This window comes from Eurytemora carolleeae, unplaced genomic scaffold, assembly GCF_000591075.1.
Source record: "Eurytemora carolleeae unplaced genomic scaffold, Eaff_2.0 scaffold52, whole genome shotgun sequence".
Classification (NCBI taxonomy): domain Eukaryota; kingdom Metazoa; phylum Arthropoda; class Copepoda; order Calanoida; family Temoridae; genus Eurytemora; species Eurytemora carolleeae.
Window position 1 is genome coordinate 476,255 of NW_019396055.1, and position 25,771 is coordinate 502,025.

Consider the following 25,771-nt stretch of genomic DNA (forward strand, 5'->3'; position numbering starts at 1 on the left):
TTAATACTGAATAGTATAAATTTAGAAAAAATCTTGTAGAAAACTTTTTGGTTTTCAACGTTTTTAATTTTAAGCTGAAACATTGGATACATCTGAATTTAATTTGTTTCGGGGCCCATATTCTTTATCCGGCAGGCTTGCGTCTGCGCAGCTGTATGACGCAGCAACCTAGCTGTCCCTCTTTCCGCTAGCACATTGGTCTTGTTTATATTTTTATTTGCAAAATCTATGGAGGGAAGAAATTGCGTCAGTGTGTATACGTATACGTTATGTATTATCTTTGAGAACTACGCTCACTGGAAACATAATTAAATTATTGAAGCAAAGAAGTGGGTTGCCATAATTCATAAACTTATCAAAAAACAATATTTAATTATGCTGATATTGCTAATCCTGCAAGTGGTCCATAGCAAGGAATAGTAACGAATCGATTTTACATCCCTTAAATCGATTATTAATAATTTTGGGCAAACTTTGGTAATTTCCTTGAGATTGAGTTTTGGACCTCCCCTCGGGTTTCCTCCTGTCAATTTTGTGCATAAAGTTATAAAAAATAAATGATAATTATGTCCAAAAATCGTTCTTTAGGATAGACTCAAACTTTCTCGTCCTATTTGAACCCTAGGATATCCTGCAATATATGTTTAATCTCTTTTGTAAAATTGGAATCCTTAGAAGGATTTTAGTTTTTGCCATTAACTCAAATTTCTAATCCCTATATCTTTTAAACCTGATAATGTAATCCTTTGATATTTCAAACTTAGATTATTTGATCTATCAGAAGTCAGTGTGAATTATTTAAAGTCTCCGACATTGGGCTGTAATAAAGATATAAGGATTAGAAAATGGCATAGACTCACTTTATTCCTTTGTTGGTCTTCGAAATTCCTATTATGACAAATATTAAGTTTTGTGAATTTAACTTATAAAAATCATGGCTGTTCAATTTTAGAAAAACAATATCAAAATGGCAGTGTAGTTCTGGGTATTGGAGTAGGATGGAACTCGACGAGAACTTGGATGAGGTGTCGGGGAAGATCGTAAACTTTAACAGAGGTTTAGGATTCTTCAGCTTCGTCAAGGACGGTACGGAGCAGATATGTATGTTCCGACCAAATAAGATTCTTGTCGACGGTCAGAAGATCCCGGCTAGTAAGATAAAAAATGTTGAACAGCTTAACAAGGTAAAGGTTATAAGAGTGAACATGATAAAGGGGTAGGAGGGGGGGGGGGGGGCTCAAGAAAGGATTTTCAGCTTAACATGACACCTCCAGCAAGTTGAATCAAATTGTACGCATTTATAGTTGTGCATTAAAAGACTATAGAAATACAAATATATTGAAACTGATATTATTGTTAAAACCTGATATAGACCGAAAAATTTTAAATTGTTTGAAAAATTTGTTTGTATTAGACCTAAAAGAAAAATCGATTTTAATAAAGCCTTGGTCATAATTATCTGAATATACAATACTTCTCATTAAGCTGAATTGAATTAAACCATCAAGTGTCTGATATGGAACGGGTTAATTTCTTTTTAAGTATTTCATTTGATTTTTTTAATTACGCTCTCCTGTCAAAATGTAACTGGTTGAAAATTTACAGACACTCTTAAAACTAAATCAAAAAGTAAAATTATTGATCTTTTCATATCATTATTTCAGTATATTGTTGTCGGAGATAAAATCAGCGCTGTTATTCGAATATCTACCGAGGTTCGAGCCTATTCCATCCCGGACCGTTCTGGGACGGATGTAACCATTTCTCCGGGTTGGGTTGCAAACCAGGTCTGGAAAGGAGAGAAACCAACTGAGTCAGGACGAATTCAGACAGAAACTAAAGAGCAAGAGATTATCATTGACAATGTTCCGGGGAAAATTATATTTAATCAGATGGCAACCGGGACAGGTGAATATTATAAATAAACATTAGACGCATTATTTGCGTAGTCACAATAATATAACGTTTAAAATAGAAACCACAATTATTGCGTATCTTACACATTTAAAAGTGTTTACGCCATTTAGACATTAAAAGCAATGTTTCGACAAGTGTTGATATTTATCAATGTATTATGTATTTAGATTAAAAATGATCTGTGTCCCGAAAAAATTATTGTTTAACGAACCCAAAATGCATTCTACTAGAGTCCACATTATAGATAGTGAAACCTTTGAGCAATCCATTTTAAAATATTTAAACTCCTTAGATTTTCATGGAGCTTTAAAAAGACACAAAAAACTATAATGTTAAAAAACTGATTAATACATCAAGATACAACAAGCTATGTCATTTTGTAAATTCTAAATCGAACCAAATATTTTATTTTCAGCTCGTGGTGGTACGAGTCCAACCTTGATTGCATTTAAGAATCCAGAGGGAGAGAAGGACCTGGCAATGTTTAGGCATCCCAGATACTTCTTCTGGGAGGGGAAGAGGATCGAACCAAAGGAAACACATTCTCATTTTAAGTTTTATGACAGAAAATATGTCACTTTCAATTTTTAAAAAGGTTAAAAAAGTTTTTTTTCTTTTTTTTTGACAAAACTTCACATCTAATCAAAGTAAAAAAAGATTTAAAAAGAAAAAAAGATAGTTTAGATTTGAGAATGTTTACCTGCAGGATTACAAGAAGTGGAGTCAGGATTATCAGGTTGAAGTTCATTTCACCGCGGTTTATACTCCAGGACTAAAGGAGTTCTCCGCCAAGATCGAGGATAAAGAGAACGAGCAGGGGATGCAGGAGGAGGTGAAGTTCAACCCAAACTGGAGAGCAAAACTAGTCTGGGTCGGAGATAAACCATCAGAGGCAATGATTATGGAGGATTCAGAGAAGAAGCAAAAGTCAGAGCGTGAAGTTTTCCTTGATCTGATCCAGGGTTGCGAGTACATGACGACCAGGGTAGAAAAGATTCTAAACAAGAACCAGGGAATTCTCACACTGAGGAATATAAATGTGATTTTTCATATTGAACAATTATCAATAGATGGTCTCCAATATACTACTCAGGAGGATTTACTAAAAATCCTTCAACCCGGAGAAACTTTGTTTTGTTACGCCAAGCATGCAAATCCGCCATATAAGATAGAAAACTACTCAATCGACTACGAAGCAACTCAAGTTTGGAAAGGTCGGAGAAATCTTGGCTCCTTGACCCCTGCAGATGAGGATGGGAAAGCTAAATGTCCTATTCCTCTACCGACCGAAGCCACCCATCACGACGTGGTAGGGAGAGTTGTTGAAATCGAAAGCAATGTTATCTACGCAGTGATCAAGACGGAGGATCCAAGTTTACGAGGTCAAAAAGTTTTAATCAGTAGAAACCGGCTTTATGTGAACGGAAGTAAACTTAAGTTCAAGGATAGTCTAGCGGACATCATTTCCCTGGATGATACAATCCTATTCGACATGGTTCTAGCAAACCCGGAGCAGTCGAAGAGCACTTACAACTGGCTCGCTGTGCTATCATGGACGGGAAGTACTCCTGACAGGACGGAAATCAACGAGGAACTCGCGAAGAAAACAGAATCGTATCGAGCTAAGGTTCTTGTTTTCTATGAACAGAAAGGATTAGGATATACGGAGGGTGTTGCACAGATTATTGGTGGTCCTAATAGAATCGGAGAACGGGTCCACTTCTCCAGGGAGGGAACCTATGTGTTCGGAGCTACCATGAGAAGGGCAGATCTTGCCTACGTGCTCAAGGTAGGGGATAAGATACAGGTTGATATTACAGAACTTCCTGCACCAATTACAAAGTTTGGAGCTGAAGTGAAGTTCGTTGCCTCCCTAACATGGGTCGGTCCTGCGCCAAAAATGGATGTAAACCTTGAAGATTTCCCGTACTATGTTGGAGGAGTTATTTCACCATTTATTCTCAAACGTGGCTTAACGGAGGAATCTTTCAAGCAATTAATAAAGGGGCAGCTCCCTCCTAAAGCTGGAAAACTGTCTCCGGTTCCTGAATCCAAACCAGTCTCTCTCCCGCCCAGTATAACGGAGGGGAGAGTGGTGGAGTTGAAGAAACCTGAACCCGGAGTTGTGAGTGGAACTGAACACGGGATACTGAGGATAGATAATGGTCCCTTTGCTCAAGAAAAGGCATTTTTTAACCGTAATTCATTATACTGCTGGGGGTTCAACTGCTCCAAGGCTGACCTAATGTATCTGATAACAGAGAATGACCGACTCCGGATTGAGGTTCAGGACGGAACAAACAACAAGGCAGTTCCATTCAAGGTTACATCGGCCTGGATCGGTCCTCATCCCCACGAGAAGAACAAGGAGTCCGTGGCTATGGCCGGGAATCTGTACTTCGTCAAGTGGTTAAAAGATCACAATCTAACCGTTGAAGAGTTCCATAAGGTGGTCAGAGGAGAGATCAATCCTAAACCATTCTTCCCTCTACCCGGTGAATGCCACCAGGCCCGGCTTGCGAGTTTATTGCCCGGGCATATGGGTTCAGGTGGAGGAGCTGATGCGGGCATCCTAAGGTTGTTATCTTTATTATTATTTTAAAGAATCCTTCTAAATGTTGTTGTTCCAAAACATAAAATTGTTCCGGTTTTCCTCCTTACTTAGCACTTTCTCATTCTCAACTTAAATTTAAAGCGCTTACATTATTCATGAAAATTTGAAATATTAAAAAATATTGTTTTTAATCGGATTATTTTCAGACTGTGTCAGAACCCCGCTAACTCTAAGGACGGACGGAAAGCTCCGGAGGTTCTGTTTGAACGAGACTCCTTCTATCTCTGGAACGTATTGATAGATAAGGGAGACCTGAGCTACGTGATGAGTGAGAACGACAAGTATTTTGTCGAGGTTACAGATCTTATTGGGAAAGAAAAGAAGAAGTGGCAGACCCGACTCGGTACAACGAACATTCCTAAATTTATCGCAACTATAGTTTATGTCGGCGGGGGTCGACCGAAACCAGACAAAATAAACGAAATTTCCTCCAATAGTAATCTTCTTCAATGGTTAAAAAAGCGGAACATGGATGTTACACTGATTGAACAGTTAGTAAAAGGACAACTTCTTCCTAAGAATGAGAACGGAGAAGATGTTTTCTCCCAAGCTTATCCTGGCGGTTCGGGGAAGGATACATCCCCGTTCAATAATCCCGCCACTCCGCGTCACCTACCGTTTAATCCGCAACTTCAAGGTTTTCAAACCTCTGTCCTCAACAAGGCAATGAGCTTGACACAGAGAACTATGAGTTTACAGTCTGCTGAGGATCCTGATGTTCAAAATTTAATCCTAGACGACTCAGACGCCCAACTCGCACTTTTCCTTTCTAAAACATTAACCAACGCTATCATGATGTACCGTCAAGGTCCTGGTCCTATTGGACCTCCCCGGAAACCAGGTTCTAATGGACCCCCGCGAGGTCGGGGCCGAGGAGAAATGAGTGAGTTCTATCCTGAGGGTGGATTAAGTCGAGGATTATTGTCAGGACGTGGAGAAGGATTGTATGGATTAGCTAAACCACTATTAGATTACCCAATGAATGGTGTTGAACCACCTCCCAAGAGGAAATTTGAAGCGTGGTAGAAGCGTTTGATTTATGTGGATTGTTTATACCAGTTAGTTTTCTTATTCTTAATACTTGTTGATACTTTCAGAAACATGTAGAGATACGGAGTTTATATTGTTTTCAATATCATGCGAGATTAAAAGAATATAAACACAAGACCAGGTTAGCATTTCATAGCATTTTATACATATTTAATCTTATTATAGTCTTTTCTTTAATGTTTGTAATCTTTCTCCGTTACTGATTCAATTTCAATTTTTAAATTTATCTTTAACTTTTCCCTCTTCAATAAAATTTGATAGGGAGGGGGAGAGGAAAACTCCAAAATTTTATTTGAACTTCTCCGTTACTAAGTTCTACAATTCCCCTTTGTTCGTATTTAATTTTTCAACCTTTTCCCTTACTATTTTTACTATTAATCTTTGTGGGTAAATTATTGAAGTTTATGAAAGATATTCAATTTGAAAATTATTATTATTATTAATGTAAAAGACATCTCAATGTCTACATAAAATTGAAAGATTTATATTTAGTTTCGTCCAGTCTCATCCTGGCGGAGAATTACTATATAATGGGGGCTCCGGCCGCCGACGACGAGAACTTCTGTCTCCGTTGGAACGATTACGAGAAGAAATATGCGGAAACTTTTAGAACCCTAAGGTTTGTGACTCACAGTATAAATTATCTGACAAACCTGGCTTTCTTTTAGTTAAGTCTTTAATGGCGTCTTTTATTCAAAATGTTTGTTTAGAACTCGTAAACTTAATCTTTTAGGGAAGATGTTCACTTTGCTGACGTAACCTTAGCTTGTGAGGGGCACTCGGTGAAAGCGCACAGAATTATATTGTGCGCGTGCTCTAGTTATTTCCAGAATATCCTGAAATCCATTAATCCTGCTCAACATCCAGTCCTTCTCCTATCAGACGTTAGACTCAGTGATATGACTGCACTGATGGACTTTATATACTTTGGACAGGTTTGTTTCTTTGTTTATCCGTCCTAGAGTTAGTTTATACAATTATCCGTCCCATGGTTAGTGTATTGGTGTATCCGTCCCATGGTTAATTTAATGGTTTATCCGTCCCATGGTTACTTTATTACTTTATCCGTCCCATGATTAATTCACTGGTTCCTCAGATCCTTCCTTATCTTATCCGTCCTATGGTAAAATTAATGGTTTATCCGTCCTATGGTTAAATTGGTTTATCCGTCCCATGATTAGGTTATTGGTTTATCCGTCCCATGTTTAGTTTATTGGTTTATCCGTCCATGGTTAGTTTATTTGTTTATCCGTCCTATGGTTAATTTATTGGTTTATCCGTCCCATGGTTAGTTTATTGGTTTATCCGTCCTATGGTTAGTTTATTGGTTTATCCGTCCCATGGTTAGTTTATTGCTTTATTCGTCCCATGATTAGTTCATTGGTTTATCCGTCCCATGTTTAGGTTATTGGTTTATCCGTCCTATGTTTAGGTTATTGGTTTATCCGTCCTATGGTTAATTTATTGGTTTATCCGTCCCATGATTAGGTTATTGGTTTATCCGTCCCATGGTTAGTTTAATGGTTTATCCGTCCTATGGTCAGTTTACCGGTTTATCCGTCCCATGGTTAGTTTATTTTTGTATCCGTCCTATGGTCAGTTTATTGGTTTATCCGTCCCATGGTTAGTTTATTGGTTTATCCGTCCCATGGTTAATTTATTGGTTTATCCGTCCCATGGTTAGTTTATTGGTTTATCCGTCCCATGGTTAATTTATTGGTTTATCCGTCCTATGGTTAGTTTATTGGTTTATCCGTCCCATGGTTAGTTTATTGGTTTATCCGTGCCATGATTAATTTATTGGTTTATCCGTCCCATGTTTAGGTTATTGGTTTATCCGTCCTATGGTTAGTTTATTGGTTCATCCGTCCCATGGTTAGTTTATTGGTTTATCTGTCCCATGATTAGTTTATTGGTTTATCCGTCTCATGTTTAGGTTATTGGTTGATCCGTCCCATGTTTAGGTTATTGGTTTATCCGTCCTATGGTTAGTTTATTGGTTTATCCGTTCTATGGTCAGTTTATTGGTTTATCCGTCCCATTTAGTTTATTGGTTTATCCGTCCCATGTTTAGGTTATTGGTTTATCCAACCAATTTTAGTTTATTGGTTTATCCGTCCCATGGTTAGTTTATTGGTTTATCCGTGCCATGTTTAGGTTATTGGTTTATCCGTCTCATGGTTAGGTTATTGGTTTATCCGTCCCATGTTTAGGTTATTGGTTTATCCGTCCTATGGTTAGTTTATTGGTTTATCCGTCCCATGGTTAGTGTATTGGTTTATCCGTCCCATGATTAGGTTATTGGTTTATCCATCCCATGGTTAGTTTATTGGTTTATCCGTCCCATGGTTAGGTTATTGGTTTATCCGTCCCATGTTTAGGTTATTGGTTTATCCGTCCTATGGTTAGTTTATTGGTTTATCCGTCCCATGTTTAGTTTATTGGTTTATCCGTCCCATGGTTAGTTTATTGGTTTATCCGTCCCATGTTTAGGTTATTGGGTTATCCGTCCCATGTTTAGGTTATTGGTTTATCCGTCCCATGTTTAGGTTATTGGTTTATCCATCCCATGATTAGGTTATTGGTTTATCCATCCCATGATTAGGTTATTGGTTAATCCGTCCCATGTTTAGTTTATTGTTTTATCCGTCCAATGTTTAGGTTATTGGTTTATCCGTCCCATGATTAGGTTATTGGTTTATCCGTCCCATGGTTAGTTTAATGGTTTATCCGTCCTATGGTCAGTTTATTGATTTATCCGTCCCATGGTTAGTTTATTTTTTATCCGTCCTATGGTCAGTTTATTGGTTTATCCGTCCCATGGTTAGTGTATTGGTTTATCCCTCCCATGGATAATCATTGATTTCCGTCCAATGGACTGTAATACAAGACCGTATATTGATGTTGTATCATCACATTTTTTTTGCATTTTTTTTCAATTAATACCAGCTTTTTAAACAGAATTATTTTCTAGGTAAACATAACGCAAGATTCCTTACAATCGTTTCTTAAAGTGGCGGATAAACTGAAGATAAAAGGATTATGTGAACGTGGAACCCTTATCCCTGAGGGCGTACCTTTCCATAATACAATTACAATCCCCCTTAAGGAGGATAAATCTAAACCTACAAGTATTCTCCCTCACCCAACCTTCGAAACCTTACTCCCTCGATCTCCGTTCCTGGAGCAAACCTCCCTCTCAGGACAGATCCTACCCTCCATCCGACAAAATATTGTCAGCTCTGCCCCTCCGGCTCACCAGGCCCCAAAGAACACCCAGTCCCGAGGCACTATTAGATCCGCCGAACCTCAATACATGCTCATCTCATCTCCAAAGAAAAGCAAGTATAATATGACCGGAGGACATCCTTCTATCCTCCGAAACACCCTGATCAACAAGGATATGGGGTCTGGAGTAGAGGTGAAAGCTGAACCTTTAATGATTAACAACTCTCACTCCCAGGAGGAGGTTCCTTCAAGTGTCGCCTCCGTCTCTGTTACGGAGTTCATCACTACTGAGGTAGACTGTAGTTAGGATAAAACTTCATGATATTACTAAAGCAAGAGATTACTTGATAATTCTATCCTTATAATTCAATGCAAAGAGCAAGAATTGATATCTATTTGAAAATTTTCTTTTTTATGGCAAGGAAACAGAAATCTGTTTTAATAGAATTTTTTTTGGCCAAATCTTTCTGCGTTCTTTTCAATGGGTTGATGGAGAAAAAATTGTTTTCAGGGTGACCTGTCCCTGCCTCCGCTCCCCCACAGTATGTCAACCCAGTTTATGTTTACCTCAGACCCCTCCGGAGAACAAGGAACAGTTGCTCCTGCTCCGGCCACTCATGTAACCATACAACCAGAGAAGGATAATATTACATCTGTCACAGGGTAAGTTCAGAGTTCAACACTTTTTTTAACACCGTAATCTTTTTGGTTCAATTGCATTTTTTTTTCGTCCTTCATTTTCCAAGTTTTGGGTTTAATTGTTGGATTTAATTCAAAATATGTTAAGTTAAGTGGATTTCTTCGATTTACATTTTTGTTTCTGTTCTAGAATTGATTTATGTATTTTTAAGATCTGGATACAGTACAACAAGAGTAGTTTCCTTATCCGTCGGGAATCAAGGAAATCAAATTGATCACAACCAATCCCAGGTAGTTGATCATTATCTTTAATCAACCAATCATGATCGCACTTTATGCTAGTCTTGTGTATCTTTCAATTTCTCAAATTTGGTTAGCTTTCTTTCTTAACTCTTATTTAAATTTCATTTCTTTGCGGCTGATAAATCCTTGAATTTAGGGACGGATGGAAGATCATGAGCCCAAGGACCTGACTCCCATGCAGGATGTAGGGAACCACAGTGGTATGGGAGGGATGGGAGGCTCCCCTGAGACTCCAGGGAAAAAGGATCGGAATTCCAGAAAGCAATGTCCATACTGCAACAAAGGTATTTACTTTGTTTTAAGATTGATTTTGAAATAATCTGCCATAAGAAATAAATTATAATCTCTTGATTTATTTTTTGAACTAATATTTCTATTCTAGATTTTCATGAGATGTCCCTGAAACGACACATCAAAGATGTTCATTTTCGGAACCAAAACACTGTCGTTATCTGTCCTCAGTGCTGTAAACAGTACGCCAGTCAAAACTCGCTCTATTCGCATCTAAACCGGGTAGGAGAATAAACAAATCAAAAGTTAAAGATAAAATATAAAAAATTGATTTGTTTGGAAAAGAATTTTTACGAGAAAGAAAATCTTCAAAGAGAATTTAAATAGGGTTCTGGGATAAAATCAAAGAAACAACAATGTGGAGATATACAAAATACAATAAACAATATACAACATACAATATGCAATATATGTAATATACAACATACAATATGTAATTTATGTAATATACAATATACAATATAAATATACAATATACATTACAATATACAATATAAAATATACAATATACAATATACAATATACAATATACAATATACAATATACAATATACAATATACAATATACAATACAATATATGTAATATACAATATACAATATACAATATGCAATATGCAATATACAATATGCAATATGCAATATGCAATATGCAATATACAATATACAATATACAACATACGACATACGACATACGACATACGACATACGACATACGACATACGACATACCACTGACATACCACATACCACATACAGCTGGATTTTTTTGTCTTCGTTCTTTATTTCTAATTATTAAATGTCAATATGGATTTTGTTATCAGTAATCTGTTAAAACTGATAATATTTCTGATAATGTTCAAGCCAATAAATGAAATAATTTCAAACAAAAACAAGAATTGAAGCTTTTTACGATAGGAATTCGAGAATTAACTATTCTTGGTTTACGTTATAATGGTTTTTATTTATAGTAAATCAAAATCAAAATTTTAGTGAAGATCTTGTAATAAACATATTTTTGTATTAGGTGCACGGAGTTAAGAAAGACGACCTGCAGATGTTAACAACAACTGTGCACGGGCAGTCCCATGGTGGAGATCATGAGATGATGGTTCGGCACGACCAGCACAATGATAGCAGTGCTGAGGGTATAATGGATCTGGCACAACATTCCGATCATTCAAACTAAACTCGAGACCTGAGTGCGTCAGGAAAAATAGAGCAAATATGAGAGCTAGTGTCGACATTTTAGGGAGAATTGCGACCTGGTTCCTTGAAGTATTTGCGTATTTTACTGATACAAATTGAAACGGTTGACTTTAATCTGTTACCTGAACCAAGGATAGTTTACGTATATATGCATCAGCAACTAAAAATATTGAAAGTATTTAGTGGTAATAATTATTTATTTATTTGTTCTACTTTAAAATCTTGGGGAAAGAGTCGTGTTTTATTTGAATCATCATTTTTTTGTAAATTATAATTTCGCAATATATTAAAATCAAATTGTTTAACTCTCAGATGTTATAGCCCTTCAATTAACTATGGCACAGCAGGATAAAGATTTGATCCCTTGCTTATGATAAAGTACAAAAAAAAACTTTGTAAAGTAGTACTGGTGAGTTTAGTACACAACGTACGCTGATGTACTTAATGTTAAAACCGACCAGTTTAGTACACTACGTACGCTGATGTACTTAATGTTCAAACCGACCTGAGTCTATTGGTACATTAATTATTTCAGAACGTTTCGATATACATTCATACACTCAGTTTAATTATCAGATAGATCGGATGTGCATTGCGCACGTTTACAAAAAATTATGTACTATGTACATTGTACATTTAACATCATTGTACATAAGAATCACTGTTTAAGATTGACTAAACCCAAACAAATATTCAATTGAACCTTCTGATTTTTATAGAATCTAATTCTGTAAAACTAAACTTATTGCAGTTGCCTTGTACACCACGTACAGACCTTCACTTGTACATAAGTTGTAATTGTAAAGATAAGTTAAATCTTACGTGTATATGATATTATTTCCTGAGAAATAAACGTAGTTGCAAATTAATGTATTTCAATCCAAATGTACTGATTGTGGTTATTTCATGTTTCTACCCAACGTTTACACAAAAGAGAATTTTTAAAGGAAAAAATGAAGCGACTTCTAGCCTCTACTCCTATCGACGCGGAAACTTGGAGAACTAGAAATCAAGAAGTTGACAAAGAAAATGAAAGAACGGATAAATACAAGGGTATTCTTACTCCCGGTCTTACTCCTGTACCTCATGCCTACCCGGATACCCGTGGTTCAACCCCTGAAATTTCTACTCCTGCTCCAGTCAACAAATTGCTAGCGTACTTATCAGAAGAAAACTCGCTAGGATACCCTCAGCCACCCGGAATAGGAGCTCTAGCGGCGTCAACCCCAGCATATTTAGGCAAAAATCCTCCTACTTTTGCTCCGAGTGTAGTTGGAGAAAATATAAACCAAGGCGCGGAGTTCAGGGGACATAACCCATTCAGGTTCGGTTTTACGGAACAGACTGAAAGATCGTTGAGAAAAATGAAAATTCCAGGAGATACTAATTCCGGAGTTGGGTTAGGTTCTATTAGAGAAAGCACTCCAGGGTTTATCTTTGGACATCAAGTAGAAAAGACTAACGGGCATGGGTTTGTAGATCTAGGTGGAGAGACTCCAGGGTATAGTTTTCGTACTGGAGAGACAAATTCTTTCTTCGGGTTTGGTGCTATTGGAGAAAAAACTCCAAGAGAAGGTATTAATAAAACAGTAGATACTCCCGGAGTGGAGATTGAAGACAAGAGTACAGATTGGGGAAACTTCTTCGATAGGTCCAAGCACAGATTTGGAAATGACAACGTTTCATTTGGGCCATTTGATTTTGCAGGTAAAAGTTTCTGAAGATTAGTGATCAAATTATTTGGAATTGAGTTTTCTTTCTCTCCAGGTACTGGTGGAACTGGTGAGAACTCACTGAGTTTCCAAATTAATTTACCAGACAAACCTCCTGTCACCAACTTCAATCTATTCAACAGTGAAGAAAGATTGAACGAAGAGGAAGAAAGAGAGAAGAGAAATATATATTTTCCAATTGGGGATGAGTCTAGGAATCTGTACCTAGAAGAGGGATCTGAGAGAGCTGAGACTTCGTTTAAACTTCCTTGTCCGGAACCTCGTCCCAACTTCTCTCCTCCGAAACCAGTTTTTATGCACCAGACTAAGGTATTCTAGGCTAGGAGCTATAATAGGGACTTAAACAGTAGCTCTTCATTCATAGTTTTTCAACAGTTTTATAAATTCATTTGAAAATGGAAAAGGACTTTAACGTTTATTTCATAGATAAATAAATAAATGGTTTATTTATCTTTTATAAAGTCTGATTTTCAAAAGGTGGTTTTTTTATTTGATAATTTATAATTTCTTAAAGATTTTTACGGAAAATTCTGCAAGTACAGCATTTTAGGTAAATAATGACCAGGGGCGTAGTCAGGAACTTGTCCAGGGGAGGACGTATTTTTTTTTCTATCCAGGGGGGGACTCAGCACCCGTGGGGTCCTGAAATCAATAGATTTCACTGGTCCAGGGTGGGGGAGGGGATAAGCCCCCCTTGACTCTTCGACTTCTTTTTAAAGACTTGTAAGGGCAGTTACATTGGTCATAGATTGTGAATCTTTCGATCTATGCACATCCGCTATACTAAACTTCTTACCTACGCATCACCCTCTATACTGCACTTTCGGCGTTATACTAACACGTAGTTGTACAGCTGCTAGTTGTACGTACATGTCGCCTCAGCGCCTGACCCTCTAGCCGCGGCGCTCGGCCAATAAATTGTCATTGTCTAAACCTAAGTTCCTAAGTGCAAAAATAAAGAGCTGTCGTGTAAGTCCGATATTACAGTAAATCGGAAAGTTAGAAATTCAGAAGTTCAGTAGAGGGGATATTGCGTATAGACGATGTAATATTACCATGTAAACATTGTCTCAGAGCACAGAAGGAATTCAATGATGAAATCGTCCTCGCTTTTTAAAACTAAGCTTTTTAAAATGTGGCAGACGCTGAACTCCAACCTTCTAGTGTGCGAGGTGGGGAAGACTTCACTGCCGCGCTTAATTAAAAGCGTGATTAGGGGGATGACATTTGTAGATCGAGATTGAATCCTAGCCGCAGCGCTCGGCCCTGAAAGTATCAAACTTAACCTAACCCGTAATAAAAGAAAGTGTCATAACTTAACTTAACCCGTGGCCGTAGCGCTCTGCCCAGAAAGTGTCTTAAGCTAACCTAACCCTATAAATAAATACTAATTTAATTGAAAATTGTTGAAAAAGTGGTCATGTACAAAAGTAAAATCTGCAGTGAAGTCTTCCCCGCCTCGCACACTCGAAGGTTGGAGTTCAGCGTCTGCCTTAAAATGTGACTATAATTGTATCTTAATCTTTTTAAGCTAAAGATATATTGAAAATTTACACAGTTTAGGTTATATAATTATTTAAATCAGACTGGGTAAATATTTAGTCAAATATCTATCTATCTATCTATCTATTATTGTCATTTTTCATTCTCAGGGGTGTTCCAATCGAAGTTCAATGGCCAGCAATTTGTATGGGCGAGGTATGGATCTTTCTTTAGATGAAACTCTACAGACGGGACCAGCTAGACCAGGACGAGTAGACTCGGACTTGGAGCAGGGAAGCACGAGCGCGTTGCACAAGGATACTGTTGAAAAGCTGAACGAGTTCTCTGCTCGGTTGCGTGCGTTAAAATCTCCGGGTGTTAAAAGAGCTCCAGGTTTCAATACATTTCTAAAAGGGGAAAATAAATTATTTTTAGGAAGAAGTATCAAATAGGATGGAAAATATTTTTGATGTTCAAATTTTCACCCTCCCCCCCAGGATGGAAAATAATTTTTGATGTTCAAATTTTCATCTTCCCCCCCCCCATTTATCAAAAATGATGTGTAATGCTTTAAATGATATACCCCTGCAAACACCTTTTCTTGTTCATTACTCGTTGTAAGATAATCGTTTCCAATTTTATTTCTGATCAAATATCGCAGGTTTCGGATTGCGACCTACCCCAAGAGGAACCTCTACTCCTAAGAGCGCTGGAACCCGAACCCCCCGAACTCCTAAATCTGTTGCGTCTACTCCGTGTCATAATTTAACCCTGGTCCCAGAACCAGACTTGATCGCCGCCATTATGGAAGGTCGTGGGACAGCCAAGGAAACTAAATAATTTTTTTATTTTTTATTTTAACATTATTGTTAAAAGAAAATACTTGTAAAGAAGTTTGAAAATCAATTTTTAAGTAAAATGTGTTCGTGTAGTTGTGTACTATTGAATTGGTAAATCATAGCTGGAGTCTATCAATCGGGGTTAATTCTCGGTCTCATTGTACTTCAAGCGGTTTCTTTTACTTTGGCGAAATTTAACGAACACTATTCACATGATAGTTTAAAAGATCAGGGTTACCCCCGAAGGATGAGACTATAAAGACGACCCAAAACTCTTGAAATATGACGATTCCAAGTTTAAGTTAAGTCTTCTGTCTTAAGTTAAGTCTTTTAATGGGTTATTGACTGATTTGGACTAAGAAATAAACAAGTTTACAGTCACAGGGAATCCTGAAATTAAGGAAAAGAACAATTCAAATTCCGTACAATCGTTTTTCAGAACTCTGAAGTCTCATCCTTTGTGGGTAACCCTGTAGTTACTGAAGAATGGGTTAATTCAGGATGTAAAGGATGTTTCTCTGGAAACGTCATTTCCTATCTAGTTGCCCTTTTTACGCTAAAGCTCCGCTCCAGTTTTACATTAATCCAATGTATAATCTCTAAAGCATTAAATGTAATTAATAGTTGGGCTAAATCTTGAAAAGAATTAAAAAGAATTGTGTAAGGGAGAGGTTGGGATTGCTGCAATACAGATCTCTAACCCTGTTCTCTTTCTTTGCCAGTTCTCTGATAGTCCAACCTATCCTAGGAATCATGGAAACAAAATAAAGATAATAAATATGTGTAAAAGATCAACACACGATGTGGGTATTAGGCTTTTAGATTTATTAAAGGGCGTCCCAATAAACATGGGAATTCAGTGACGAGCTCGATATCGTCTTTGTTATGAATGATTTCAAAAGCCATATTATTATGTCTGCTAAAGTTTATCTTATGTAAACGGTAAATGGCTGTAAAGATGTGTCTATAATATATCCGCAAGATGGACAGTGAAGACGTCTGTTTGTGTACTGTAATTTTCTTGTTTTACCAAGTACAACCGTATGCAGTCAAAACATAAACAAACAAATTGTAAACATAGCAGACGAAAATCTTACGGATTACAGCTTTCTCAGTAAGTTATACTAAATCAAAGAATTATTTATAAAGACGATATCGAATTCGTCACTTAATTCCCATGCTTATTGGGACACCCTTAATAATAATATTTTAAAACTCAATAAAATCATATATTTTGCTGAAGTAAAATAATGATTTTTAAAACATGAACAGATAAACAGGGTGTCGCTTAAATACCTGTCTTTTTAAGCTTTTTGGCCTACTAAACATCGTTTTTTGCATGGGAGTAGGGGGGGTCGTCATTTTAATCTTTGAAAAGTAGGCCTTTTTCAGAGACAACCTGTATAAAAATATATCTGTTAAAATTTACTTTAATTTAAGGGAATGCAGATAACTTAAGTTTAAGTGACCCTCCATTTATAGAATAACCTGAGTACCTGAAACTCTAAAAGTAACTGAGTCTTCGCCACAAACTCTGATTTTCTAATCCCTATATCTATGCAACCCAATGTCGTAAATTTTAGAAATTTCAAACTATGAATTCTGATTCTGTTAATCAAATAATTAAAGTTTGAAATATCAAATACTTACACCACCAGGTTGCAAAGATATAGGCATTATAAAATTTGAGTTGAAGTTGAAGATAAACATATTCTTCGTGTATTCCATGATACTGGAGTACAGAACCCTGAGTAAACTACTGAGCTTCAACCCTGCGGAGATTATCTGTCCTGGGAACACGAACCTTTATGCTCAAGGTCAGAAACTCATTAACTAAGGGACTGTTCAGATATTTGGGTAATGTTGGAGGATACCAATTATTGAACAGGGAAAAGAGATATAGTATCTCAGAAAAAGGGTTTTCAACTTAATGTGAAGACGACAAAAATCGAAAGTCCTCTAAAAAAGTATAAACATTCTAAATAAAATCACTTTTGTCTTCACATTTCTTTGGCTTGCTTATTCTTTTGAAACCTGAGATAATTAAAATCCACGCATTGTTAAATCCTAGTTAGAGCTTTTCCAACCCCAAAAATGATGAAATCATGTGATTTGCTAAAGGAATTGAAAACTTAAATTTTCTTATTCTTGTGTCTGTGCAACCTGATGGTGTACACCTTAGCTATTTCAAACTTACACTATTTTTTATTACAGAATTCTTAGTTTAAAATATCTAAGGTCCACGACATAGAGGGATTAGAAATTCATACTTTGTGACAAACTAGATAAATACCGGTATATTGTTAAATTGTCGTCTTATTATTCAATTTACATGCAGTCAAAGAAATAGCATATAAATTAGAGGGGAATTTACTAGAAGCCTCGCACACTCGAAGGTTGGAGTTCAGCGTCTGCCTTAAAATGTGACTATAATTGTATCTTAATCTAAATTTTAAACTAAAGATATATTGAAAATTTACACAGTTTAGGTTATATAATTATTTAAATCAGACTGGGGCAAACCTCTTAATGTCTCGGTTATTTTCAAGATTTATTTCGTTCAGAATGAGACATTTTCTTGATGGTTTATTTAATTAATTTAAATTAAAACAAAAATTTTATATCTCTGGTTTTTATGCGAGCAAAAAATGTCAGACCACATTTTGGAAATGGCAGATCAAGGCTATTTTGAGATAGTTGTTTCATAAAAAAATATTACTAAAATCAGGTTACCAACATTGAATGCCGCAAACTATTTCTAAGGTCAAAGAAGACTTTATTAAGTATCTATCAACTAACATTATTCCGGATTATTTAGACTATTATTGTAATATAAATTTTAGTTTTAGTTCCACTGAATGTTTATATATACACAATGTGTAAAAATATTCTGAATATTAAAGTAAATACATGAAATCTGTTCCTAGGAGATCAGAGAAACAAGCTGAATGAAGAGATCTTGATCCATCTCCCGAATTCCAACCTTGTTCCTGTACAGAGGAAACATTTTAACGAGAGTAAGGGTGCGACCCTGCTCCAGCAGCTTGTAACCACTGAGAACCAGGGAACGAGAGTCTTTTTGATAGAACGTTTCTCTCAATTTTCTGATCTCTACATCTTTGCAACTTTAGACCATTTATATTTTAGATGATGAATTCTGATATTTCAAATAGTCTGAAATTTAAAATATCAAAGGTTTACACATTAAGGTTGCAGAGATATGGGGATTAAAAACTTAAGCTGTTGTAGTGTTCAGTTTCTATCGTATTTATGTTTGAGATGTATAGTGCATACTTTAAAAAAGAATTTGTTTATTGCTGAATTACTGATAAACGATTACTGATAAACGATTGCCCAGAATCGTGTATTTTTCCGGTAAATCAGTAAAATCTGCCACTGAATACACATCACAGCTGCAAATCGTTATTATCACTTTTTCTTATACCTTCATTTTAAATGTGATTTTTTCTGATTTGGAAGATTTTTATAAAGCCCAAAAGAAGAGTCTTCGACTGTATAGGGAACCCAGCTGCAGTATCAGAACAAGTTCTATTCACTCGCCGCAGCTTGTGCTCTTCTTAAGTATCATTTACGTTTAATATTCTATTGTTGGTTATTAAGCTAGGACAGGCAATATTTAATATAGAACCTAATTCTTCAAATTAACCAACATCTACAATCTAGATGTTTTTCGGAATTCAATTTACCCTGGTTTATCTTAACAATACTAAACGTTTTTGTTGAAAGTACAAAACGAAAATACTTGTAAATATGGTCGTTAATACTTTTTCCAGTTTAATGAACAATACAAGATTATTATTTGAAATCAAGTACCCAATAATTTGCTTATAACCAAGCTAAGAACATTCCCGTGGTTCTATCGAGTTTGTTACTCAATCAGAGTTTAAGGCAAATCGGTCAAGGGTTGACTGAGATATGATCAGACCTACAAACAAGCAAACAAATAGACTATTTTATAAATAAAGATGACATTTAAATATTTAACAAACTGTCATGTATGTTTGGATGAACTGTATAAAAAACCATAATTTTAAACTGATCCAGACTTGTTTCTTTAGATACCTAGAGTATACAGAAAATATCCAGTTTCAAAGTAAATCTCTCCGAGTTGAATACCAGACAGCGGAGAAGTGCACAACTATAGACCCTGAGACTGCGGAGCAGATTGAACTCATGTCAAGTCTTGGAGATAAAAAATCTAAGCTTTCTCTTTTTGGACTTCTCAACAAATGCTTGACTAGAGGTAGCGGTTCGTTTTTGAAACAATTCAATATTTGTTCAAAGGTGAATCTGACGTGAACAATATTTTAATATTTGTTGACTTTCGAGGAATTTTAGTATATTTAGTATTCTTTAATCATGTATTTTTTTGTGGTTATTTAACAGACTGTTTAGTAAATGATTTAAGGTCTAGTAATGTTTAAAACAAAGATTGCAAGAAAAGAATATCTAAACAAGATGCAGAGAATTCAATTTTTCTTTTTGTTTCTCATAACTATTGTAAGCATTTTGTTCCTAAAATGCTGATTTACTAGGTATGACGGACGTGCTTCAAAAAAATTCCCATTTTTCCGAATAAAATTTTATTTGTCGAAGGTTTCTTTGATATTTATGACTGTGTGTGTTTGGAATCATGAATATTATGTTTGTCCAGCAGTATGTTATGAGTATAGTTTGTAATCCAATAAACTCTAATGAATATATCCTTCCGTTCCTACAACTAGATTATATTGTGTACTTTGTATTGTACACTGTACAGGGTGAGTTAAAATAAAGTGGGATTAGTGCCGTCTTGTTCAATGTCATATTTTTTCTTAGACAAAAAAAAACATTTTTAATAGATTAAAAATAGTTTCTTAAAATATTTTTCGAAGGTTGCAAAAAAGTCCGCAAAATTCATTTTCTCCTTCGAAAAGTATAGAAAAGCAAAGATGATTTAATATGTTATTTCCAAGGTTATAATGCAAGAAAAGTTAATTGCATTTGTGTATACTCTGCACACATATTGAAACCAGTTCTCTCTGGGCGGAATTTGTAAACAAGAATAGACGCATTAGAGTTCGTTTAGTATCCGAGGAGCATTAAAGCATTAAATTTTGATAATTTTGATAATTCACATAATAGTTTCCTATGACCAGAATATTTCATTGATTTTTCATGTGAAAGATGAATCCCATGTCAGGCTTCGATATCTGTCTTGTGTTTACATTACAGCCCAGAGACAGTACACTGCAGTACGAAAGATGCGTACACCTCTGAAATAACTTTCCTTGCACTATAACCTTGATTATTTCTATCTAATCCTAAAATATTATGAAAATCGATTTCACGGAAATGTAAAAAATCCGCAAAATGGAATACGTTGTAAATTCGCAATTTTATTTGATTCAGCAAAATAAAGTGCTCCAGGAGAAAATATTTTAATTAAATAATAAATAAAGGTTAATAAAATAATAGCTCTTTAAGTTATAAGAAAATAAAATATCGCGAGTTATTTTTTGAGAAGGGGAGACCGTTTGAGTTAAAAAGAAATTTAAAAAAAAAATAAAACAAACGGGAAAATTATCATATATGAGAATTTGACGAAAAGATTGTTCTGAAGGAGGCGACACTAATTCCACTTTTTTTTATTCACTCTCTGTATATTAGGGGGGATCAGGCTACTGAGATCCAACCTTTATCAACCTCCAATACATCCGCAGGTACGTGTTCAAAATAATATTATACACTATACAGTATACATATATGCTATATAGTCAAGAATTCCTTAAACAAAAAATTCAGATAAAAATTGCATTTAGAGCTATTTTTATATTTTAGAAAAAAATTGAAACGAAAGAAATGAAATTTTTTAAATGATGAAGAAAGTGAAAAGCAAAAAAAAAAACTTTAAAGCAATTAAATTTCAACAAAGATATAGTAACTGAGCACTTCCCACAAACTAATTTTAGGAGCCCTTTATCTTTGAAAGTCAATGGTTTAAACCTTGGATATTTCAAGTTTTATATATTTAATCTAGTAGAATTCTTAGTATTACAGGTTGCAAAGATATAAGTATTAGACAAATATATTGTTAACTTTTTTAAAGAAAATCTAATTTTAGGTAGCACTTACAAAAAACGTTTGTGTAAAACATCTATTCTTGTGTTTATGTGTAAACTTGATATTATTACTATCTGTAAGATAAATGTTCCAGTTTATAAATCTGGTGCTGGACTGGACCCCGGGGGATTATACTGTCAAATCCTGCAGCAAGAACAAGAAGAAAATTTAATACAATGTTTTATCTTAATATCCTTACTCACATCCTTCTTAGATATACAGCTGGACAGAAAATTTAATTAAATATAGGGAGTGTTCGTGATCTTTAAGGAGGGTGTAGGATAATCAAAAATTAAATTACGTGTCCATTTCGATCTTATATTTCTGTAATAAAAGTTTTTATGGATAGACAGCCTGAATTGTTAATTGGATCTAAAAAGAAGATATTTTTTATCATTTCCTAATTGATTAAGATTTACCATGTGCATCCTCTTATCAAAACAATTGAGACGTTGCCACAAATTCAAATCAATTCTAATCCCTTTATCTTTGCAATATTATAGTGTAAACCTTTGTTATTTCAAGCCTATATTATCTGGTCAAACAGAATTTTTAGTTTGAATTGTCTAAGGTCTACGACATTGGGTTGCAAAGATATAGAAATGAGAAAATCTGAGTTTATTACAAAGACTCAATTCCTTTTATGAAATCTTCCTTTGGGAAAAGAACTGAACTAGTGCTTCAATTAGTTTTCTTATTCTTACAGTACAAAATCCTCCTATTGAGCATATGTCCAGGAGTATTGTATATTAGGCGGGGGTATTAGACATTTTCGTATAAGACACATATTTATTCTTATTATTATATCAATTTCTCGAGGCATCAGATATAACTTTCTTGGGTCGCGATCAAGAGCTAAAGTGATTTGCTCCCTTTCATTTTTCCTTTACAGTCACTTTAAACTAACTACAATGAAGTACATTCTGTCTTTATCATCAATTTTTCCTTTACAGTTCCTTTAAACTAACTACAATGAAGTACATCCTGTCTTTATCATCAATTTTTCCTTTACAGTCCCTTTAAACTAACGACAATGAAGTACATCCTGTCATTATTTTCAATTTTTCCTTTACAGTCCCTTTAAACTAACTAACTAACTAGAATGAAGTACATCCTGCCTTTATCATCAATTTTTCCTTTACAGTCCCTTTAAACTAACTACAATTAAGTGTTTCCTGTCATTATCATCAATTTTTCCTTTACAGTCCCTTTAAACTAACTACAATATCCTGTCTTTATCATCAATTTTTCTTTACAGTCTCTGTAAAACAACTACAATGAAGTACATCCTGTCTTTATCATCAATTTTTCCTTTACAGTCCCTTTAAAATAACTACAATGAAGTACATCCTGTCATTATCATCAATTTTTATCCTTTACAGTTCCTTTAAACTAACTAGAATGAAGTACATCCTGTCTTTATCATCAATTTTTCCTTTACAGTCCCTTTAAACTAACTACAATGAAGTACATCCTGTCTTTATCATTAATTTTTCTTTACAGTCTTTTTAAAATAACTACAATGAAGTACATCCTGTCTTTATCATCAATTTTTCCTTTACAGTCCCTTTAAACTAACTACAATGAAGTACACCCTGTCTTTATCATCAATTTTTCTTTACAGTCTCTTTAAAATAACTACAATGAAGTACATCCTGTCATTATCATCAATTTTTCCTTTACAGTCCCTTTAAACTAACTACAATGAAGTACATCCTGTCATTATCATCAATTTTCCCTTTACAGTCCCTTTAGACTAACTAGAATGAAGTACATCCTGTCTTTATCATCAATTTTTCCTTTACAGTCCCTTTAAAATAACTTCAATGAAGTACATCCTGTCATTATCATCAATTTTTCCTTTACAGTCACTTTAAACTACTACAATGAAGTACATCCTGTCATTATCATCAATTTTTATCCTTTACAGTCCTCTTAAACTAACTAGAATGAAGTACATCCTGTCTTTATCATCAATTTTTCCTTTACAGTCCCTTTAAACTAACTACAATTAAGTACATCCTGTCATTATTATCAATTTTTCCTTTACAGTTCCTTTAAACTAACTACAATGAAGTACATCCTGTCATTATCATCAATTTTTCCTTTACAGTCCCTTTAAACTAACTACAATTAAGTACATACTGTCATTATCATCAATTTTTCCTTTATAGTTCCTTTAAACTAACTACAATGAAGTACATCCTGTCTTTATCATCAATTTTTTCTTTACAGTCCCTTTAAACTAACTACAATTAAGTACATTATGTCATTATCATCAATTTTTCCTTTACAGTCCCTTTAAACTAACTACAATGAATTATATCCTGTCATTATCATCAATTTTTCCTTTACAGTCCCTTTAAACTAACTACAATAAATTACATCCTGTCATTATCATCAATTTTTCCGTGAAGATTTGATCTCACTTATTCAAATTTCGTCGAAAACGCCGTGATAGACTATTTGTATTTCATGTACAATGTACATGTAGTCCGTCACAAACTTATAAAAAGCAATACAAAAAATCTTCTTTTCACGGGTGAAAATAAAGTCTTTGTCACAAACAAAACTGTTCTAATCCCAATATCTTGGCAATTAAGCTGATGGATTAAACCTTTTCAAACGTCGATTATTTGATCTAATAGAATTTATAGTTTGAAATAGTTAAGTTCTACGACATTGGGTTGCAAAGTTATATGGATTAGAGAATCAGAGTTTGTGATAAAGACTCAATTCTTTTTTAACATTTGCGGGGGGGGAGACTCTCCCCGCAGAGGAGATAGGAGCGGTAGTTTTTCCAGACTTATTCTGCTGCACGTACCATCTTTTTTCTAAATATATATTAGAAATGTTTTCTCTCTAAAGAGAGATGTGGAAACCAAGATAAATTATCTTCTTTTATATAAAAATAATGATAATTGAGAATGACACAAGTTTATAATTGATATAACTTAAAACGAAAAAAAGTTCTGATCTATAGAATTACGCCGAATAAAGAAATGATGTAAGTTTGAGCAATAGCTTTAATTTACCTAGAGCCTATATATATATAATTTGTTTGTACAGAGCTGAATAGAGGTCTTCTCATATATTCTACTCCTCTCATGTTCCATATTACCCCTGAGCAGTAATCCATCAAATACAGTTTTAGCTTAGCTCCTAGTAATAATATTAGAAGCACTCTACAGTATATTTACATAAACAATAATATTCTTTATAAAACAGTCTTTGCCAACCCTAAGAGATTTGTACCGTCGTACACACAAAAAATTGGATTAGGAAGATGAGTTTCAGACAAGAAATATTGTTTAAAAGTTTCATAAAGAAACAACACTTGCTTCAAACTAGAATTCTGCTATTTCTTAATATTTTTTCATGATTCTTTCAATTACGAGACGAACAATGATATTTTAAAACTATCTTAGATGATTGGTGAAAGGTTGGAAGCAGTTGAGGAGTTGGTAGAGAATCCAGAGTTATATACAGCACTCAGAAACTCTCTCTCCAGGTATAAGAATAGTGAGTAGAGAATCCAGAGTTATATACAGCACTCAGAAACTCTCTCTCCAGGTATAAGAATAGTGAGTAGAGAACCCGGGGCTGCATACTGGACTCGGAAACTTTCTCCAGGTAGGAGTAGTGAGTAGATAACCCAGTGCTGTATACTTGACTCAGGAGCCCTTTCGCCAGGATGGAGTTGTTAGTAGATAATTCACAGAGCTGTATACCGGACTCAGGAGCAATTTATCCAAGTAGAAGTAGTTGGTAAAGAACCCAGAGCTGTATACTGAACTCAGGAGCAATATATCCAGGTAGAAGTAGTTGGTAGAGAACCCAGAGCTGTATACTGAACTCACTCAGGTTCATCCCCAGGTAAGAATAAGTAGAGAACCCAGAGCGGTATACTGGATTCAAGAACTTCCTCTCCGGATAGGAAAAGTTAGTATAAACCCCAGAATTGTATACTGGACTTAGAAACCCTCTCCACAGGAAGGAATAGTTAATAGAGAACTCAGAGCTGTATACTGGTCTCAGGAACTATATCTCCAAGTATATTTGGTAGAGAACTCAGAGCTGCATACTGGTCTCAGGAACTATATCTTCAAGTAGGAGTTATTGGTAGAGAACTCAGAGCTGTATACTGGTCTCAGGAACTATATCTACAAGTAGGAGTTATTGGTAGAGAACTCAGAGCTGTATACTGGTGTCAGGAACTATATCTCCAAGTATAATTGGTAGAGAACTCAGAGCTGTACTGGTCTCAGGAACTATATCTCCAAGTATAATTGGTAGAGAACTCAGAGCTGTACTGGTCTCAGGAACTATATCTCCAAGTATAGTTGG

The 25,771-nt window shown here is 35.2% G+C and overlaps 3 protein-coding genes across 4 annotated transcripts in view; all 3 read left to right on the top strand.

Moving 5' to 3' along the window:
- Positions 1-15: 15 nt before the first annotated feature.
- Positions 16-5,631, top strand: LOC111706850 (uncharacterized). Its single transcript, XM_023479782.1, has 5 exons — positions 16-1,184; positions 1,665-1,908; positions 2,333-2,451; positions 2,624-4,494; positions 4,678-5,631. The coding sequence occupies exons 1-5, from the start codon at positions 999-1,001 to the stop codon at positions 5,555-5,557; spliced, it is 3,300 nt and encodes a 1,099-aa protein (XP_023335550.1). The 5' UTR covers positions 16-998; the 3' UTR covers positions 5,558-5,631.
- On the top strand, positions 5,618-12,116 carry LOC111706861 (protein jim lovell-like). The gene is made up of 9 exons (XM_023479794.1): positions 5,618-5,702; positions 6,074-6,200; positions 6,315-6,516; positions 8,556-9,101; positions 9,321-9,472; positions 9,661-9,739; positions 9,888-10,035; positions 10,134-10,264; positions 11,066-12,116. The coding sequence occupies exons 2-9, from the start codon at positions 6,112-6,114 to the stop codon at positions 11,225-11,227; spliced, it is 1,509 nt and encodes a 502-aa protein (XP_023335562.1). The 5' UTR covers positions 5,618-5,702; positions 6,074-6,111; the 3' UTR covers positions 11,228-12,116.
- Positions 12,117-12,151: 35 nt separating this feature from the next.
- LOC111706836 (mutS protein homolog 4) overlaps positions 12,152-25,771 on the top strand; it is a 30,981-nt gene continuing 17,361 nt past the window's right edge. For both annotated transcript variants that reach the window (XR_002766328.1, XM_023479770.1), the window contains exons 1-11: positions 12,152-12,954; positions 13,015-13,289; positions 14,633-14,855; positions 15,124-15,290; positions 15,967-16,049; positions 17,045-17,118; positions 18,229-18,365; positions 18,822-18,883; positions 19,381-19,565; positions 20,972-21,024; positions 24,853-24,935. Coding sequence is in view for 1 of the 2 variants with exons in the window: in XM_023479770.1 (XP_023335538.1) it covers positions 12,201-12,954; positions 13,015-13,289; positions 14,633-14,855; positions 15,124-15,290; positions 15,967-16,049; positions 17,045-17,118; positions 18,229-18,365; positions 18,822-18,883; positions 19,381-19,565; positions 20,972-21,024; positions 24,853-24,935 (2,096 nt within the window). In the remaining variant the exon portion in view is untranslated. The remainder of the gene's footprint in view (positions 12,955-13,014; positions 13,290-14,632; positions 14,856-15,123; positions 15,291-15,966; positions 16,050-17,044; positions 17,119-18,228; positions 18,366-18,821; positions 18,884-19,380; positions 19,566-20,971; positions 21,025-24,852; positions 24,936-25,771) is intronic.